General features: G+C 48.2%; 3 protein-coding genes across 10 annotated transcripts in view; 1 reads left to right on the forward strand and 2 right to left on the reverse strand.

Annotated features, from left to right (window-relative positions):
• The window catches only part of kif16ba (kinesin family member 16Ba), a 23,301-nt gene extending 13,894 nt beyond the window's left edge, over nt 1-9,407 (forward strand). For 3 of the 7 annotated variants that reach the window (XM_085408153.1, XM_085408154.1, XM_085408156.1), the window contains 4 exons: nt 3,697-3,819; nt 5,017-5,106; nt 5,775-5,858; nt 6,207-9,407. In XM_085408153.1, the coding sequence (XP_085264279.1) occupies nt 3,697-3,819; nt 5,017-5,106; nt 5,775-5,858; nt 6,207-6,368 (459 nt within the window). In that variant the 3' untranslated portion in view covers nt 6,369-9,407. The other 4 variants (XM_085408150.1, XM_085408152.1, XM_085408151.1 and 1 more) reach the window with 2 other exon arrangements.
• A 127-nt stretch (nt 9,408-9,534) lies between these two features.
• On the reverse strand, nt 9,535-14,804 carry LOC146668923 (dynein regulatory complex subunit 4-like). Of its 2 annotated transcripts, XM_085408213.1 has the most exons (11): nt 14,622-14,800; nt 14,405-14,497; nt 13,905-14,102; nt 13,601-13,807; nt 13,466-13,520; nt 13,090-13,295; nt 12,259-12,426; nt 10,332-10,418; nt 10,046-10,255; nt 9,868-9,933; nt 9,536-9,793 (listed from the first exon to the last, which is right to left on the reverse strand). In XM_085408213.1, exons 1-11 carry the CDS (start codon nt 14,622-14,624, stop codon nt 9,758-9,760), a joined length of 1,329 nt encoding a protein of 442 aa, XP_085264339.1. In that variant the 5' UTR covers nt 14,625-14,800; the 3' UTR covers nt 9,536-9,757. The 2 variants fall into 2 exon arrangements, with proteins under 2 accessions (XP_085264340.1, XP_085264339.1); XM_085408214.1 differs by lacking the exon at nt 14,405-14,497 and having other exon boundaries at nt 9,535-9,793; nt 14,622-14,804.
• Nucleotides 14,805-15,007: 203 nt separating this feature from the next.
• Nucleotides 15,008-18,745, reverse strand: LOC146668924 (uncharacterized). The gene is made up of 2 exons (XM_085408237.1): nt 18,093-18,745; nt 15,008-16,375 (listed from the first exon to the last, which is right to left on the reverse strand). Exons 1-2 carry the CDS (start codon nt 18,139-18,141, stop codon nt 15,657-15,659), a joined length of 768 nt encoding a protein of 255 aa, XP_085264363.1. The 5' UTR covers nt 18,142-18,745; the 3' UTR covers nt 15,008-15,656.
• Nucleotides 18,746-18,844: the final 99 nt, after the last annotated feature.

Below are 18,844 nucleotides of genomic sequence, written 5' to 3' on the forward strand. Positions count from 1 at the left end.
TTATCTCTGCATCGTATTCCAGATGTGCCTCATGCATGCCCTTAATTTAATCAGACTATCCTGAGGTGATAAATATGCTTTTAATTTGAAAGGAGACAGAGAATGGGCTTTCTCTTTAAATGTTCGATGACAAACAGAGAAGCTCCGAATGTTCCAGCTGCAGCGTTTAACCCAGAGGTTCAGCTGAGGGTTCGAGGGATTAGTGTTTATCTTTTTTAACCCTGTCGTCGCCAGCTTGGCTTAGTGAAATATAGAAGATCACACGGTGTCGCCAAAACTGGGCGTGTCCTCAGAGGTCGGTGTTCCCTGGAAGATCCTTTCACTTTAACGCGAAGCAGGCTTCATGTCAATACAGTTTGACACTTCAGATGCTCACCTGTAGTTCTGTTCATACTCACTATATAAAAGATGGACGTAGACCACCTCAGTTAGTTTTTTAAATGAATCAATGAACGTATTTATTTTTGAGCCTCAGACGGAGCATTCTTGCTGTTTCCATCTTGGTCTTTTGAAACCAGATGTGATGACCGAGCTCGTAGGTTCACAGCTGTCCGTCACAGTTTAGACCCGCCCAGAATCAGCCCTGACTGATTCTCAGCGTCTAAAACGAACCTCCTGAAACCAGAAACTGAGACGATAAAACTGTACAAGTGTAGGAGAAGCTTCCAGCTAGATGAGTCGCCCCCTGCTGGCCACTTTAGCTTCGTGTCAGCTAGCTTTGCTGGCTGAACGTTTTTTTAGAAGACTGCGTTGTGCATGTAATCCTAGAGTAGGAGTTGGTACCAGTTAAACCAGTTTCAGCTTAAACATCATAGGGAAACCCTGCAGCTGGTTTATCTTTGTATTTTTGGGAGAACGGAAAGCTCACTCTCTGCTTTATGATGGTCAACCAAAGCATGGGAAGCAGAAATGATCAGAGTATCCAAACGTCTTTCCTTTCAAACTGTGCAAACTTGGGTAAAACAGTATTTGCAGATGATTTTAGTCAAAGCTGAGATGAGCTGACGACCTTTGCCCCTGGAAGTGAACTGTTTGCAAATGCTTTTCTGCCTGTGTTTGAGTTTCAAACCTTTCGGAAAGAAGTTTTCGTGCACTTGTCAATTTAATTTGCATGACAAACTTTCACCTTATTGATTTAAATCACTTACATCCCACCTGTGCACCTGGTGATTGGAGGAACTGTAATTCTCAGTGGGTGGATTATGAACTTCAGCATAATTCCTAGAGCCTCCACCTTAGTCACGGACTCCACTCCCCCCCTTGTGCACACAGAGAGCCAGAGGGTCTAGCTTCCAGCATTCCCTGGAGTTTGAGGCAGTCTGTCCTAATGTCCACAAAAACATGTCAGAGGAACCAGAACGTGGTCTCGTACAGATTCAAAGAGAAGAAACGCAAAAGTCTACAGACATTGAAAAAGTGGAAGTTCCTGAAAACAATGACCTCAGCAAAGGAGAAGTGGGCCGAGCAGTTTGTGACCTCAACTGTTTGAACGCCGAACACAAAATTGAGCAAGAAGTGCACCCAGACCAGCACAGCAACAGATCTGATGGAAGTGATTCCACCTGCTGTGTTGACGATGATCGTGGTGAAAAGCAGGAGGTTCACGATGGACGCTCGTTTTCTAACTCGGAGGAAAAGGTTGAATCCCAAACATGTGATTCAGGGAGAGCAGGCGAGACGAAACCGCCCACTGATCATTCCTCAAAGTCACGCAGCTTTAACAGTGGTTACATCAGTTCAGTGGTTCAGTGGTTACAAGTAAGTCAGCAGCAGATGATGGGATCCTTTATTGGTCAAACAAAACCAGAACTGGATGCAGAAGCAGAGAAAGTGACAGCCAATAAGAGCTTTGTCTTCGGCTACTTTGCTGACAAACTGTCCGAGGTGTGTAAAGATGCTGGTAGAAAGCTTCAGGGCACACGGGACATCATTCGAAACGTTCAAGCAGGCGACATGAAGGTTGTCCTCCCTCAGTACGTGAGCACGATATCCAAAGAGCTGCCGCTGATTCATCAAACACGGCTTCACCAAGAGCCAAATCCTTCAATCGCAGCCGAGCACAAAGGCACTTCGGTGGATCTGTCGAAGGATTGTGTGCTGAGGCTCCCACAGAATCGCGGAGCTCCGCCGATCCCGAACATCTCTGGTTGGCCTGAAGGATCCGTGTCCTCTTCGAGAGTTACCAGTCCAGAAGTGTTTCATCAGAGGCTGGTCGAGCTTCCGGCTGTTTTGTCTGAGCTACAGACATTTTCATCCCAGAGGATCCTGGAAGAGCTGGAATCTCTGGCTCCTCGGGAGAATTTTGGCAAGGTTTTGAGTCTGTTTTGGCTCAGAGCGGCTAACTGTAAGAAACCCATCCCAAAACCCGCCTGTCTGCTTTTGTCAGAGACTGACTTAATCATTCTCTCAGCGAGGACGGATTCTACAAACATGTTGACTATTTTTCACCGCTTTAAACTCCAAGAAATCCGGGAAGTCCAGATAAGTCTGGCAGGGCAGCACATCCGCCTAACAGGCTGCACCGAAGACACCGTCCTAGCTATCTTCACGTACAGCAAAGAGCTTACTCAGGACTTCTGCAGGGCTCTGCTGAATGCTCTCTTTCCTGAGAAGATCCCTGAAGAGACCGAACGTCAGCCGTTGCTCTCTGCCGACCTAATGGTAATCTCTCTGGATTGGACTTCAAGAGTTCCTGACGTCATGCTTGACAGCGGGCTTCACATCACTTCCAGATTTAAGCGCGTCCTCGCCGACTTGCTCTACATCATCCATGGGAACATGGATGGTCCCGGCAAACCTTCGCTTGCTAATGTCCGTCCCCTGCTCTACACCAGCGTCAAAGTCAAGAACTCTACCTGTGTGCACGGGGACACCATCTCCCAGTTCCTCCTGACGGACACCCACGTAGCTCTTCTCCGAGAGGATGGCGTCTTTCATCCAGTGCCGCGGGGATCCAGTCTGGTCCCCACCCACCCACAGTTTCAAGGAGTCAAACTCCGCAAGCGTTCTGACATCAGGTGCCTGCTCGTGAAGAAGACCGACACCTGCGTGGTGGTAGACTTTGTTTGTATGAAGCCCAAATCGCAAACCGTGAAGAGAGAGGTGCAGTTCAGACGTGGCGCGGCCGACCTTCCTTCTGATCGAGGTCCGTGTGAATCCTGGAAATTATGCTTTGGCTGCTCCTCTGAAGCTCAGACTCTGATTAATCACCTGTGCACCTGAAGCCCAGCATTACCTGGACACAGTGTGCCTATCTCGTGTTTGTCCACAATCAGACACCTTATTTATTTTAAGATGTTACATGAATTCTAATTAATAAATTGGACCTTAAAAGGTGCGTCATCTTGAAGTATTTTTCTATTTTTTTAATAAAATTGTAAACTTTTTAACTTTGATGATACAGAAATGTAGCTGTTTATTCGTCGAATGATTTGTTTGTGGTCAGTGTACATGCACCATGTAGACTGTAGAGGAGTGGCTTCCATGTTCATATTACTTCATGTGTAATTTCTTTGCAGAGACATGATGTTGGGATGCTGACCGAGTAATAAAGTTTTGGTTTGATTTCTGATTTGTTTGGAGGTTTTTGGCTATAACGGGTTTGTAAATGAACAATTTCCTGATTGTAATTTTCCGAGTCAGCCTTTTACCCTCCGCTTCTTTTTTCCTTCTCTTTTTCAACGACTTCCTGTCCAGCACTTGGTGTCTCGTCCTCCTGGGACGAGCTGTGGCGGCCTCCAGGAGCCTGTTAAACTTAGCATTCCTCGTTACGTTCTCCGCGGGCAGGGGAAGGACGAGCACTTTGAGTTTGAGGTGAAGGTGAGTCCAATCACAGATTCTATCTAAATGCATGTTAAAACTGAGATTTCATGCTTGCGTCTGCACTGCTTGTGCATTTTATTAGGTACACATGTACAGTGTCAGGGTCATGGGTTGGCTGCTTAAACCCTGAAGCTGTGACGACCTGCAACCCTCACTCTGTGTTTATGAAGCAGGTCAGAACGTTTATTGTCAAGAGTTCATAGAACAACTTTCAAAGACCAGGGCAGGTGTGTTCTGGTGAACCGGCGTTAGGGGCAGGGCTCACAGGGGGAACCTGGGCGACGGCCATGAGAAACTAAATGCTAAATTGACGGGTTCTTAATCAGCACTTTCCTACTCTGAGCACTCAAAGCGCTTTATATGATTTGCCTCAGTCGCACATCCACTTTGTTTTTGCCTTCTCTCTAACATTCACAGGAGGGCTCACACCTTCAAACCAACAAGTCTGAAGTCCAGATGTGGTGCGTTGGCGTCAGTATGAAGTAAATAATGTGTCTCTGTCTGCTACCAAACAAATACAAGAACAAAGTGACGCCGAAGACGCTGCCAAAGTCCACAATTTTCATTTCTTACTTTGTTTCTTTCTGAAATTTGAACTTTAGAAGAATTTGAGTTACATCTTTGACTTGCACGCTCTGTGCGTGTTCTTTGAATTACTGCGGTTAGCAACGATGCACGGGGGTAAACGGTTGCTCGTAGCGCGTTTGTTAATAACTACATTTCTGATTAAAAGCTCAGCTGTTTACATGAAACCGTCGTTTGATCGCAGTCTGCACAGCACCATCGCCACGGGCCAAAGTCGACACGGGAGCCACCGCCGTCACTAAAGTTGCCTCCACGCTGGAAGCGATTCACTCCTTGCTTTTAGAGGTTCCAGGGTCTGGTTGCCTTGGTAACCCTCTAACGTATTTACAGTGTCCTGCACTCTCATTGGTAGTTGCTTCAGTCGCTCACCTCGAAGTTGAGCAGAGCTTCTCTCAGGCCACGCCCGCTTGGATCTGTTGCTCGCCTTCACTTAAAGTGGTGAAATGACAGACTCGTGCACTTTCTGACTCGTCACCAATAAGTCAAGTAAACTGGTGGTCCATCTCCACTGGTATCCAGATGTGTCATTCTTGTAGAATGGCTGAGTAGATCAGCGAGCTCAGATTTGGTGTCCATCATCTCGATGTTCATGTGCTTCTCTTTGGTCAGATCACTGTGATGGACGAGACGTGGACGGTGTTCAGACGCTACAGCCGCTTCCGGGAAATGCACAAGAGCCTGAAGTTAAAATATCCAGAGGTGAGACACGTCACCAGCTTTTAGAACAGTTTACAGATCAAAGCAGCAGAAAAACGTTTCTGTGTTTGAGTCGGAAGAATGACGAGAGACGCCCAGAACGTTACCTAGATCACGGTTTGGGCTGTGAGTGCTGCTCTCAGACAGATCGAACTCCGAGTCGAAGCCCCAAAGCTTCTCAAACCCTTTATCTCAGTTCAGCCTCTGTCTGCTTTAGCTCCACCCACTTCAAGCCAGCTCTCAGTGACTTTATCCAGATCCCAGAGTAGAAAAACACTGTGTTTCAAGCAGCCTGAGCTTGGTGCACACTGAGTTCATCATCAGAAACTGTGACCACGATTAACGAGAAGAGTGAAAACCTTCAGCTCTACAGCGTAGCCCACAGGACACTGATGACGCATCTGGCTCGTAACTTAATACTGAAACACAGATCATTAAAGGATCATCTGAAAGTTGCTGGTTTGAGTCTTTGTGGTGAGGGACTGGTGCAGCAGCAGAAGCACACCTGAAAGACCAAACGGTGCTCCACAGTCACCTGAGCTCACCTGGTCTCAGTCCAGGTTCAGCCTTACAGATTGGTCACAGAGACGTCCTGATGAAGAGGCTAGCTTATACCTTTATACTCAGTGTTCTGGCGCCAGGTGATCGTCTCTGAACTCTGTCTGTTTCAGCTCGCCGCTCTCGATTTCCCGCCAAAGAAGCTGTTTGGAAACCGGGACGAGCGAATGGTCGCCGAGCGGCGGAATCACCTGGAGGTACGTGGAGGAACATTTGGGGCTGATTAAGGAGATTTCTGGGAGAACAGCGTTACAGTAATCTGAACGAGAGGTGACCAGGACGCGTGTGCTTTATTTTGTATGAATTTTTCACTCGAAGACTTCAAACGTAACGTTTTTGAGTCTGAGCTGATTGGCTGTGGTCCGTGTGGGGGTGGGCTGTAGGCAGGTATTCTCAGAGGACAGAGAGGGAGTCAAAGAGCACTGATGATGGTGAGGAGGATGATGAGGACGTCTGATAAGGGCCAGCTGCACTTAACCTGTGAGTGTTCTTAATGTTTTGGCTCACTAACACAGCCGACTTTCTTCTTCTGTGGTTCACTGCAGCGTTATCTGAGGAACTTGTTCCGAGTGATGCTGTCGTCCTCCAGCTCGCCCCTCCGAGCGGATGAAGACGGCCTTTTCCATCTGTCCAAACGAGACGTCTGCGACTTCTCCTCGTTCTTCAAGAAAGGCGTCTTCGAGTACAGTAGCCACGGCACCGGCTGACCGCCGCGCCGCATCAGAGGGCGGCGGAAACCTCTGACAAACCAAAACATAAACAGAACTGCTCGGTGCCTTTTTCCCGGCGCCTCAGCGGGTCAGGAGCAGGGAAAACGTGCAGGTCAGCTTTTCCTCTCCGGCTCCCTGCTGTCGTCAGACTCGGCCAATCAGTTGCTGCTCAGCACGAGTGTTTGTCCAGAGGCAGGTGGGACTCTGCACGATCCGTGGTCTGTATGTAACGCGCTCAGCTGCTCGCGCTCAGTGGGTCTGAGCGTTTTTAGAATCACTTCATTAAACCTTCACTCGTTTCAGAAGAGCTCCTCCTCTGTTTGTCACTGCGATCATCAGGAGGTGGATCTCTGTATCGCTGAGCGCCGCGCTGTCACGACACAACAGGTGAACGATCACACCTCGGTTAACAGCAGCCACACTGAACCTGGACAGTTACTGTGAGCGTCTACATTATGTATAATTCAGTTCAGCTTTATTTACACAGCGCCAAATCACACAGTCGCCTCAAAGCACTTTATACTGTAAGGTCGACCCTACAATAACACATACAGAGAAAAACCCAACAGTCATATGACCCCTATGAGCAGCACTTTGGCGACAGTGGGAAGGAAAAACTCCCTTTTAACAGGAAGAAACCTCCGGCAGAGCCAGGCTCAGGGAGGGGCGGGGCCATCTGCTGTGATTGGTTGGGGTGAGAGAAGGAAGACAGGATAAAGACATGCTGTGGATGCAGAGAGGTCTGTTAACACATAGTGAGTGAAGAAGAAACACCCAGTGCATCATGGGAATCCCCCAGCAGCCTACACCTGTTGCAGCATCACTAAAGCTACGTTCACACTGCAGGCGAAAGCGCATCAAATCCGACTTTTCTGACCCTATGCGACTCATATCCGATCATGGTGTGACAGTGTGAACGGCACAAATCCGATATTTTCAGGTCCGACCTGGGTCACTTTCGTATGTGGTCCTGAATCTGAAACATATCCGATGTTTTAGTCACTGACACAAGACAGACACCAATTATCAGTGCCGAAGAAGACATCGTGAATGCTTCCTGTCCATCCCGTGAAACTGCTGGGAAGACAGCGTTGGAGAAACGTGAACATTTTATTTGTACTGTATAATCTGCAGATTGTGACAGAAATCTGCAGCTAGAAGCTCCGCTCCTCTAAAACAGCAACAAGGATCATTATTAGGTTATTTACATTATTATGTAAATAACAAAATAACTTAAAGCAAAAACTGGGAAACGTAAAGTTCGAAGTCTTTATATTAACGGCCATCTGTCAAACAATGCTGTTGGTCTGGGTCTAAACAGAGCGCGTTGTGTGGGACGTCTTCTTTTGCGCATGCGGCCGCTTTGAGCGTTCACACTAGAGCGCGTTTGTGTGAATGAGCAGACAAAAAAATCTGATTTGATCAAAAAATCGGAATTGAGCATCAAGACCTGCAGTGTGAACGTAGCCTGAGGGAGGATGCAGGGTCACCTGGTCCAGCCCTAACTATATGCTTTAGCAAAAAGGAAAGTTTGAAGCCTAATCTTGAAAGTAGAGATAGTGTCTGTCTCCTGAATCCAAACTGGAAGCTGGTTCCACAGAAGAGGGGCCTGAAAACTGAAGGCTCTGCCTCCCATTCTACTTTTAAATACTCTAGGAACAACAAGTAGGCCTGCAGAGCGAGAGCGAAGTGCTCTAATAGGGTGATATGGTACTACAAGGTCATTAAGATAAGATGGGGCCTGATTATTTAATCCAGTGAAGGGAAGCCAAAACAGGAGAAATCTGCTCTCTTTCTAGTCCCTGTCAGGACTCTTGCTGCAGCATTTTGGATTAGCTGAAGGCTTTTCAGGGAGTTTTTAGGACTTCCTGATAATAATGAATTACAGTCGTCCAGCCTGAAAGTAATAAATGCATGAACTAGTTTTTCAGCGTCACTCTGAGACAGGATATTTCTAACTTTAGAGATGTTGCACAAATGGAAGAACGCAGTCTTACATATTTGTTTAATATGTGCATTGAAGGACATGTCCTGGTCAAACATGACTCCAAGGTTCCTCACAGCGTTACTGGAGGCCAAGGTAATGCCATCCAGAGTAAGAATCTGGTTAGATACCATATTTCTAGGCTTTTCAGGGCCGAGTACAATAACCTCAGTTTGATCTGAATTAAGAAGCAGAAAGTTAGCGGCCATCCAGGTCTTTATGTCTTTAAGACATTCCTGCAGTTTAACTCATTGAGTCGGAAGAATGACGAGAGACGCCCAGAACGTTACCTAGATCACGGTTTGGGCTGTGAGTGCTGCTCTCAGACAGATCGAACTCCGAGTCGAAGCCCCAAAGCTTCTCAAACCCTTTATCTCAGTTCAGCCTCTGTCTGCTTTAGCTCCACCCACTTCAAGCCAGCTCAGTGACTTTATCCAGAAAAAACTGTTTCAAGCAGCCTGAGCTTAGTGCACACGGAGTTCATCATCAGAAACTGTGACCACGATTAACGAGAAGAGTGAAAACCTTCAGCTCCACAGCAAAAAAATAAAATAAAAAAACTCCTTTTACAGAATCACTGGGAAAAACTTTAAAACTTTAACTTCTGGGCTTAAAATAAGAAGTGAATCACACAGTTTCACAGCCTGATGCACAAACTGGTTGCTCTCTGGACTGTTTCCTCCTCCGTAACAGCCGAGGACGTTTAAATTGTATTAAAAGTTTTCATGATTAGGGGCGTGGCCTCTGACTGACAGGTGGATGGTGACACAGGCAGCTGTAGCCTCTGGACGTGTTCGTGATGTTGGGGTGTTTTTAGCTGCTGTGAGGTTACCGTAGTAACAGACCAATTAAGAAGGCGGAGCTCCAGGTTTGATGTTCAGTGAAGCAGAAACAGTGACGTTTCTAATAACTGACTTTTCTACATTGACCATGTATTTAAATAAAAGCTGACATGTGGATCCTGTTGTTTCTCTTTTCCTTGTTGCCGGTCTCGTGTTTCACAGCTGCACATTAATCCCTTTCATGCTAAGCGTGCAGCGATCGTGCTCCGCCCTCGCGCTCCGCCCTCGTGTCGGAGTGAATCCCTGCTGTTTGTCTTTAAGGGAAAAGAACCAAAACCTTTCAGTGCAGACCAATAAAAATTCAAAGTCCAACCAAAAGAAGTTTTATTTAGTTTGTTTTGGTAGATCAGCAGCAGCAGTGAGGTCTGTAAACAATAACAGCAGAAATATTCAGTCAAAAGGATCAAGTTTTCTTTCCACATTATTGGAGAAGCTTCGTGGAACGATTCAGTCACATCTTCAGAAGGAAATGCGTTTTATTTTGAAAGAGTTTAACTTCTTTTCAAATCCGTGGCGGCAAGTTCGTGGCGGCCGGTCCCTCCAGGATCTGCTGCGCAGGTTCAAGTCTTCAGCCCCTCCCTCTGCTCGTCGTACCCCTGCACAGAAACGCTCAGTCAGTCACCACCTGAGCTGCTGACAGGTGAGCTGTGCCCCGCCCACCACCGCTCACCTTACGCTGCTGAGCCAGGTCCTCCTTTAAGGCCGCGATGGTGTTGTGCTTCTGCTCCACGATGGCCTACAAAGGTCAGACATGTGAGCGCTCGGATCTAATTGGATGTGGAGACGTTTATCTGCACATCTTCGTGTTAACGATTGGCTTCCTGTAAACGTGCGAGCGCCATCTTTACCTCCAGCCTGCTGGCGGCGCTGCCTGCTGCCGTCGGATCGGCGCTGGAGGCCGAGAGCGCGGCGCACAGCTGAGCCTCCTTCTTCTCCAAGGTTTCAGTGAGCGCTGCCAGCTTCCTCTCCAACATCACCGCCTTCAGCTCGCTCCTCTGCTGCACGTCCATGATGGCGTCCCTCTGCTTCTTCAGCAGCTCGTCGCGCTCCTGCTGCACCTGCGGGACGCCAACATGGTCACAACCGTCAACATCATGGATGGAGGCAGGAGAGGAGATGATGGGGGCGGGTTACCTTCTCAGAGGCCTGCAGCAGCAGATCGTGCTCCAGTGTCAGATCTCTCAGCTCCCTCTCCACGACCTTCATCTGAGCCCGGCTCTCCTGTCAGCGATGACATCATCAGTTACTTACAGTGGTGTGCAAAGGTTCGGGCACCTCTGATCATTTTCATGATCTTTCTTCATACATCATCTGTTGCTTGGAGCAGCAATTTCATTTAAATCTGTCACACAGCAGACGAACGTGATGATGTTTGAGAGGTGAAATAAAGTTTACACAAAGTGAGCAACAGTTACTCTAAGTTAGGCAGGTGCAGAAATTTAGGCACCTTTGTCGTTTTATTGATTCGATACCTTTCGCCTTGTAATCAGAAGGTTGCCGGTTTGAGCCCCGGCTTGGACAGTCTCGGTCGTTGTGTCCTTGGGCAAGACACTTCACCCGTTGCCTACTGGTGGTGGTCAGAGGGCCCGGTGGCGCCAGTGTCCGGCAGCCTCGCCTCTGTCAGTGCGCCCCAGGGTGGCTGTGGCTACAATGTAGCTGCCATCACCAGTGTGTGAATGGGTGGATGACTGGATGTAGTTTAAAAGCGCTTTGGGGTCCTTAGGGACGAGTAAAGCGCTATACAAATACAGGCCATTTACCATTTTATTACCATTTTATTGGAACAGAGAATTTGTTTGGTGAGCTCAGCCACACTTGACCTACATGCAGGTGAATCCAACAGAACAGGAACAGGTTCTCAGTGGCAACATGGGAGCCTCAAACAACTGGAAACAAAGACTGTTCAACATCATGGTTTAGGGGAAGGATACCTTCTGGCTGCAGATGGTGTCACTGTGCACAAAGAGATGCTGTATGAGAGAGTATGCAGAAGAAGCCTGAGGTATGCTACAGCACGACTGGAAAGCCAGCTGCAATTTGGAATAAACTGCTGTGACTCATGAAACTAAAACTGAGCTCTCTGGACACAACAGGAGGCGGCGTGCATGGTGGAAACAGAACCCAGCAGGCCAAGAGAAACACTACCCACAGTACAATTTGGTGGTGGTCCCATCATGCTGTGGGGCCATGGGCCCAGTGCCGGTACTGGGAGTCTCATTAAAGTTGAGGGTGGCATGGATTCCAGTCAACGAAGGTTCAGAATACCTTCAACCAGAATCCAGACTCTCACTGGAAGCTACAGGAAGCCTTTAGAGGCTGTTAATGCTGCCAAGGGCGGATCTACTAAATACTGATGTCATTTTTCTGGTGCCCAAATTTCTGCACCTGCCTAATTTAGATTAACTGTTGCACACTTTCTGTGAATCCTATAAACTTAATTTCCCCTCTCAAACATCGTTTGTCTGCAGTGTGACATATTTAAACGAGATTGCTGATCCAAACAACCGATGATTTATGAGGAGAAGCCTCCAGGTGCGTAAAGCTGCCGCTCAGCTTTCATGTTCCTGAGTCACCTGTTTGGTCATGAATCTGTTTTCTGCACTGGCTTAGTTTAATATTGACCTCATTTATGTTTATAATAATAATAATAATAGTTATTATTATTGTAATACACTGATGCCGGTCGTCCATATTAAATGTCAGTTGAAAGTGGGAGGAGCTTGTTTCAGAGGATGAGATAAAGAAGGATTATTCTGAGCTGTGACTGGAAGCTGTGGTCACATGATCTCCATTAAAGACAGAATTGATGTCGCGGGTCTCCCTCTGAATGACATCAGCCATGAGCAGAAATGTTTTGTTGTCCAGGTTCTGCTCTGATAAGGGCGAGCTTCCCGGCGACCATGTGACCTGATGGTGCTTTCTCCCAATGAGCCGCAATCTATAAAGTTATTAACAGGAAAAATGCTCTGCATCACCATTCTAGTAATACTAGCAGCCTCAGGAGCAGGGGCGGGGCCTATCAACGCCATGGTGGGGGGAGGTGGAGCTTTTAGCAACGCACCAGCATCTGGGCCTTGCAGCGGTTGTGCTCCTCCAGCCGGCGGCGCAGCTCAGCCAGATCCCGCTGGGCCTCCGGCAGAGCCTCCTTCAGGCTTCTGTTCTCCTCCTGAGCCTTGGAGAACTCTCGGGACACCCGAGCCTGCTGCTTCTGCGCCTCCGTGAGCTCCTCCTACCAAACACAGGAAACGCAGCGTGAAGACAGACGGCCACACCGCTGGCAGGTCTCAGCTTTATCGAGCAGTGAGCCCCAAACAAAAAGCAGCATTCTGGGAAATGTAGGATCCAGAATTTAACAGCAAGTTTCCTTTAATTTCAGTTTCTGCAGCAAACACATAGAAGATATTTTACCTCATAAAGAACTTGCTCTAAAAAGATCTGCTATGTAACTCGTATCCACAGCAGGAAGTGAGTCACAATGAGACAGCTTGGACAGAAGTTTCAGATCTGTGAAGATGTTCTGGTCAAACATCTCAGAAACGAGATCCTCATTCCTGCCCGATCTGCTGAAATGTGAGCGGCCCAACAGGTCGCACGAAGCAGATCGTTCTCGAAGAACTCTAAGCTCTTCTTCGGTACCCTAACCCTGCAGGCAGCCGTGAACTCTTTGAACTCTCCATCAGATCTTGTGTAAAAATGCTATTTCATGTCCAACTGTGTTACCTTTGACCTTTTGAAGCTGGAGGACTGCAAACAAACACAAAGTCTGTGAAAATGAAAGTTTCCAAATATTATTTTATGTGTAAAAACCTTGAATCTGTGTCCCTGTGCTCCACCCACCGCACGCCTCCTGAGTCACAGCCTTGAAGTCTCCGTCCCGGCTCACGGGTCTCACCTTGAGCGTCCTCTGGTCTGTCAGCAGTCTCTCCCGAGTGGACGTGAAATGCTCCTCGACTCTCCGCAGAGCTCGGTCGTGCTCCTCAATCAGAGCCGCCTCTCGACTCTTCATCCTCTCGTCGAGCTCGGCAACCGCCACCTGACGCTTCTTCTTCTCCTCCTGGATCATCATCTGCATCTTCTTATGATACTTCACCTCGATGTCTGCGCAGGGAGGGAAACAGCAGCAGAGGTTATGAAGGAAGATGAATGGAGAGGAAGGAGTGGGAAAAGAATAGGAAGGAACTAGTACACGTGGGGGAAAGGAAGGAGGAGGTCGGTGTCCCAGGGCTGAAAGGCCACCTGATCGGCGCCGAGCTCACAGGTGTTCTTACCTCTGATCCTGTGCTCGTAGTGGTTGGTGAGCTCCATCAGCTCCGTCTGATGTTTCTGTCAAGGAGGAAGTGACATCACCGAGGTGTCCAGGTGTAAAAATCAAGTGTTAAATCGATTTACGGGCAGCGACTCACCAGCTGCAGCGCTTTGATGTGGCTCTCGATGTGGAACTTCTTCTCCGTGAGCTCCGCCTGCAGACCCTGAACGTTTCTGTGGAGCGCGATCTCAGACTGCACGTGCTTCTTCTCGACCAGCGAGGACGCAGAGACGGCCTCCATCTTCAGCTCAGTGATGGCGTTGTGCTGCTCAGACAGGACGTGCTTCAGCTTCCGCTTATAGACCTGGACAGTGACCAAGGACGGGTCAGGACTAAGATTAAGTTGAGATAAAGTCAGGATTAGGGTACAATAAACCTCCAGGATCGCGTGCGCAGCTCACTTCGATCTCGACTCGGTGGCGCTCCTCAGCCTCATCTCTCTCCCGGCTCCTGTTCCTCAGCTCGGCCTTCGTCTTGTCCAGGTTCCTCTTGGAGATCTCCCAGAAGGCCTGGATCTTGTCTCTCTCCAGCTGGAAGTAGCTTTTCTCCTCTTGCTCGCGGTCCAGCTCCTCCCGGAGGTGGATGATGTGGTCCTCCAGCTGGAGGTCAGACACGCTCAGGTCACTGAAACGTACCGCTTAAAACTGCCGTTTGCAGGAAATACACAGAGCCTCAAACTTCATCTGATTGTGGTGTTGCAGGTAAATCTATTTTCTCAGGCTGAGGTTACAGGTGTACCTAATGAAGTGGACAGTGTACTTGTTACTTTACGATCATAATCGGGCCTTTTACGTGTTGGACTGTGGGGCCGGGCCGGGCCGGGCCGCGGACCCCCTGATGGACCCCCTCACACCTCCACACACTGTGAGAGGCTAACGTTAGCACCGTTAGCAGCTCTGACCTGATCCTTGGACATGTCCTCCGTGGACAGACCGTCCACCACCGTGGAAGACTTCACGTTCCCGCCCTTCTTCTTGCTTTTAGCCTTCGGCGGCTGAGGACGGAAGGGTAAGAGGCGCGTGACGTTCCGCTCATCGGGATAACAGGCTAGGGCTAAGCTAACATGCTAACAACAACATGACTGAAAAAAACACCGGTTAAAGTAAAACTTTACTCACCATCGTACCGCACTGCGCAGACTCACAGGGATCCGGAAACTTTAATTATACTGACAGAAAACTGCGGCTGGAGTTAAACACGTTAGCTGTTAGCTATCTGAGCCTCAGCTCCACTATCAACAAAAGACGCTGTCATGGCAACGCAGGACTGTATTACGTGTGTGTGTGTGTGTGTGTGTGTGTGTGTGTGTGTGTGTGTGTGCGGGTATTAACATCTTCGTGGGGACCAAAAATTCGAGGTTTACTATACTCGTGGGGACCAACAGCCCCAATTTTGAGACTAAAAATGTGGTTTTAGCGTGAGGGTTAGGCATTCATTGTAGATGGTTAGGGAGACCTTTGTGTCAATTAGATGCCCCCACAAGACATGAATAACCCACGTGTGTGTGTGTGTGTTGTGCCTTGTACAGTTTTCTCTTATAATTTATATTTAAAGTCTTAAACTGATGCTCTTTGGTCATTAGGCCTCTGAGAGAAAATTTGAGAACAAATTTTTATTTGAATCATTTGTAAGCAGAAAAAACTTGCAAGCTTTTAAAGCATGAATATTTCTTGCTGGTTTAGTTTATTATTATTATTATTATTATTATTATTATTATTTTGCTTTCCAAAGAACGGTGATTCTGAAATAAACTGACATCATTTATTCAAAGATCACTTTTATAAATTTACACATAATATTAAAGATCTGCATCTGCTGCTGCAGCCTGTTCGTCATATTTTAAGACATTTTGTACGTAAACTGATTCAGCAACGTGAAAATAATTAGACTGTATCTAAAAGATGGAAATGGTCTTTCCAGGGCATGTGGGAGGGGCTCCTGTGTTCTGATTGGATAGAAGTTGCTGAGGAAAGCGCTGATCTCGGTAAACTGCTTCCTGATTGGTTCATGGTCTCAGTCACTGCCTTCAGGTCTGACTAAATGAAAGTTAATTTTTGGAGGTGATGGTCCTTCGATAGTAAGGGAGGAGCAGGATGCGGGGGAGGAGTCTCAGTCAGACCCGCCCCTCACCCATGATAACTGGTTTAAAGGAGTCAGGAGGAGCTCCGGCAGCTGCTTTCTATCTGCAGAGGATTCTGGGTAAGGTGATACACGCAGGTGTCGGAGGCGTGTCCTTCAGGTTGGGGCCTGCACTGGTTGCTGTACAGAGGAGCAGTCGGTGCTGTGGAGGTGTTTGACTGGTTGCCGACGTCGGAGCAGCAGTAAGGGGTTTCCACCTTGGACTCAGAGGCTGGGCCGGGCTCCACGTCGGCGTGTCCGATCTCCTCGTAAACCACCTCGCTCAGCACCGCCCTCGTGTCCCTCGCTGCTTTCTGGGCTTTCCACAGTCTCAGAGTCAACATGGACAACAGCACCAGTGCAGCTCCTGCCAGCACGCCAACAGGAACTTTCCACAAGTCTGAGGGGGGCGCTGTGTCAGCACCTGCAGCCGTCACCTTCCGGTCAGGGTCGTCCTTTCTCCCGGTGACTGTTCGATCCACCACGCTGGGGTCTGTGGTCACATTCAGATAGGCGGTCTTCCTCTCATTGCACAGATACATCGAAGTATCAGACTCTACCACATTCCTGATAAGCAGCTCGTTGTTGTTACGGGAACCGAAGCGCTTCGAACTGCTGTTCACGTGACCGTTACGGACGGTGAGAAGAGTCACCCGGGTGCCTCTTTTAGCTCGGCTCCAGGTTACATCTCCCTGAGCATGAGGACAGGTGAGCACAGCGTCCGTGTGCTGCCGTGTGCTGACAGTGGGGATTCCTGCCAAGGAAAAAGCAGAAATGATGATGTCACATGTCTGAATCTGTATCAGATGCTTCCTGACTCACGCCACGCTGACCGGCCTTCCTTCCCTCCAGTTATTTTCATCTTTTAAACATTTAAAGGACATTTCCCCTTTGTCTATCTTTAGTCTGTTGTTTCATGTTATGCTTTATTTCAGATAAAGAGATTCAGGAGCCTGAGGAACCAACAAACTGCTCTCTGACAGGAAGCAGCCTTCAGAGCTGCGTACGAACCTGATGGACGGCTCTGCGATGTGGTTTAAAATCAATGTCTTTACTTTACTAATATTTGCATTTTATTCATTTTGCTCCTGAAGGCGACAGACTTGAGTTTTCTGGACTTGTTGACCTGATAATAAAAATTCTGAATGCTTGTTTGATTTCTCGTTTAGTTCAGTCTCCGTGACTCTGCTGTGACGGCTGCAGTCGTGCATGTCACGCATATATCAGGTGTATTAAAGGACCACTGGCAGACGTCCTCTGGTGCCCTTTCAGCACAGACTCACAGTAAAACCTACAACCTGAATTTATCTCATATAATAAGAAATGAGATGTGATTAGTTTGCTTTAATAAGTTTATGTGAATTGTGCCAGTGAAGCGATCCACAGTCAGAGTCAGCAGGTGTAAGCTGGCCTCTTTGATGATGTCGTTATGGTTCTGGGGTTAAAACCACCGTGAGCTGCAGCTCCTCCAGGAGTGGAGGTGTCCCCGGCCTCCCAGTGCCTGTGGACATCGTTATGGTCATTATGGACAAACTGTGATTTGCATGTAAGTCCAGAAACAGAACACAGGCCCCTCCCAACTATGTCAATGCCCACCTGAGTGTTGACGTCTCCCAGCCGAACGATGGAGTCCCACCCCACCAGGTGACTCCACGTAGGTAATCTGAACTGCATTTGGCATGTAGCAGTCAGGACCCTGACCCAGAGCTGCAGGGAAGCAACTCTCTCATGGACTGAGGGGATACAGGAACACCAGCCCCCGCCTCGTGCCCAGGGCGACTGCAGGAACTTGGTTCCACTGCCCAGCTGTATCTAGCTGCTATCTCCCAGCCACCTACAGTTGGGCCATGGGCGGAGCCCCACAGGACTGACTCCATTGGCTCCTCTCCTCAGACTCCTGCCCTGCTGGAGTTATGTTTCTTTTCTTTTTAAAATTAGAACCACTTCATCAGATGTTACAGCCTGGATGCTGAAGCCTTTTAAACCTGCATTCTTAGTACTGCCAGCCGGGGGCGATCTGCTGCCCCCGGCTCGAGCTTAGTCAACACCTCCCTGATGAGTTTATGGTCTGTGTGAATAAAACATGAAGTTTATTTTGGAAGTTTTGGTCTCGTTTGAGTCGCAGGAGGCGGGCGAGGGTTCAGGGCAGGGCTGTAAGCGTGGTTATGTGTGTGTGTTTAGGCTCAGTTTCTCAGTCAGACGGACTCATGGTTAGAAACACAGCGAGCCCCACGGAGAGGAGACACACGAACGGCAAATAAAACCTGCACGTGGCTCAAACGGCTCCAGAAGCAGCGCCTACACTTTCATATTCATTCTCTTAACACCGACTCCAGTTTCTGTCCTTTTGTTCTGCTTCATATAATCGTCTCATAACATAACAGCCTTTATCTTCCTTAGATAACCAGAGGAAACAGTGTTACGTTGTTGCAGCTGTAATCGTGAGAACATGCTGACGGAGGCGTTCTTACCTGCAGCGCTGTGACAGACGTGGACACACAGGAGCAGGCAGAGCAGCATCTCTGCAGACGTCTCAGCGGCGGCAGCAGCGTTTCTATGAAAGAGGAACTTCTGAGTGACGGGTGGCTACAAACACTCGTTCCTAATTTGCTGACATCACACAGAGTGATTTTTGAACAAAAATGTTTTTAAAACACTATTTTAAAAAATCTTCTCTAGTTATTTGCCAAACCCATATGCAGGTATTAAAGTTCCTCATTCACATATTTTTATCATCTTAGGTTATTTCACATGGGACCAGTTAAACAGCAGGTAGGCGGGACTCGCCCTGGCGCGCTCCACCCTGCGGCGACCCTCATGAACGCCGTTTTGGGATCAGCCTGATCTCTCTGGTCTTGAGGTTTTTGATTTGCAGATACAGCCCTGATCAAAAGTTTCAGACCAAAACTCAAACTCTTTCTCCATCTGCTGGCCAGGTCTGTGAGTGTGAGCCTCAGCTTCCTGCTCTCACTGACAGGAGTGATACCAGTGCCACGTTCAGTCACTGACCACCTTTCTTCATCATTCGGATGCTCAGTTTGGACTTCAGCAGCTCGCCTTCACCACGTCTGCATGCGCCGAGCTGCTGCTGTGTGTCTGATATTTGAGTGAACGTGACTTCGAGTGTTTCGATCCCACTTCAACCGTTTGGTTTCTCTCAAGTTTCAGCCACGTGAACAGATGTGTCAGCTTTTATTTTTAGATTTCTAAAAGACAACTTCCT

Source organism: Rhamphochromis longiceps, linkage group LG6 (assembly GCF_057381845.1).
Source record: "Rhamphochromis longiceps isolate RC_006_pf linkage group LG6, R_longiceps_female_GT1.1, whole genome shotgun sequence".
NCBI classification, from domain to species: Eukaryota; Metazoa; Chordata; class Actinopteri; order Cichliformes; family Cichlidae; genus Rhamphochromis; species Rhamphochromis longiceps.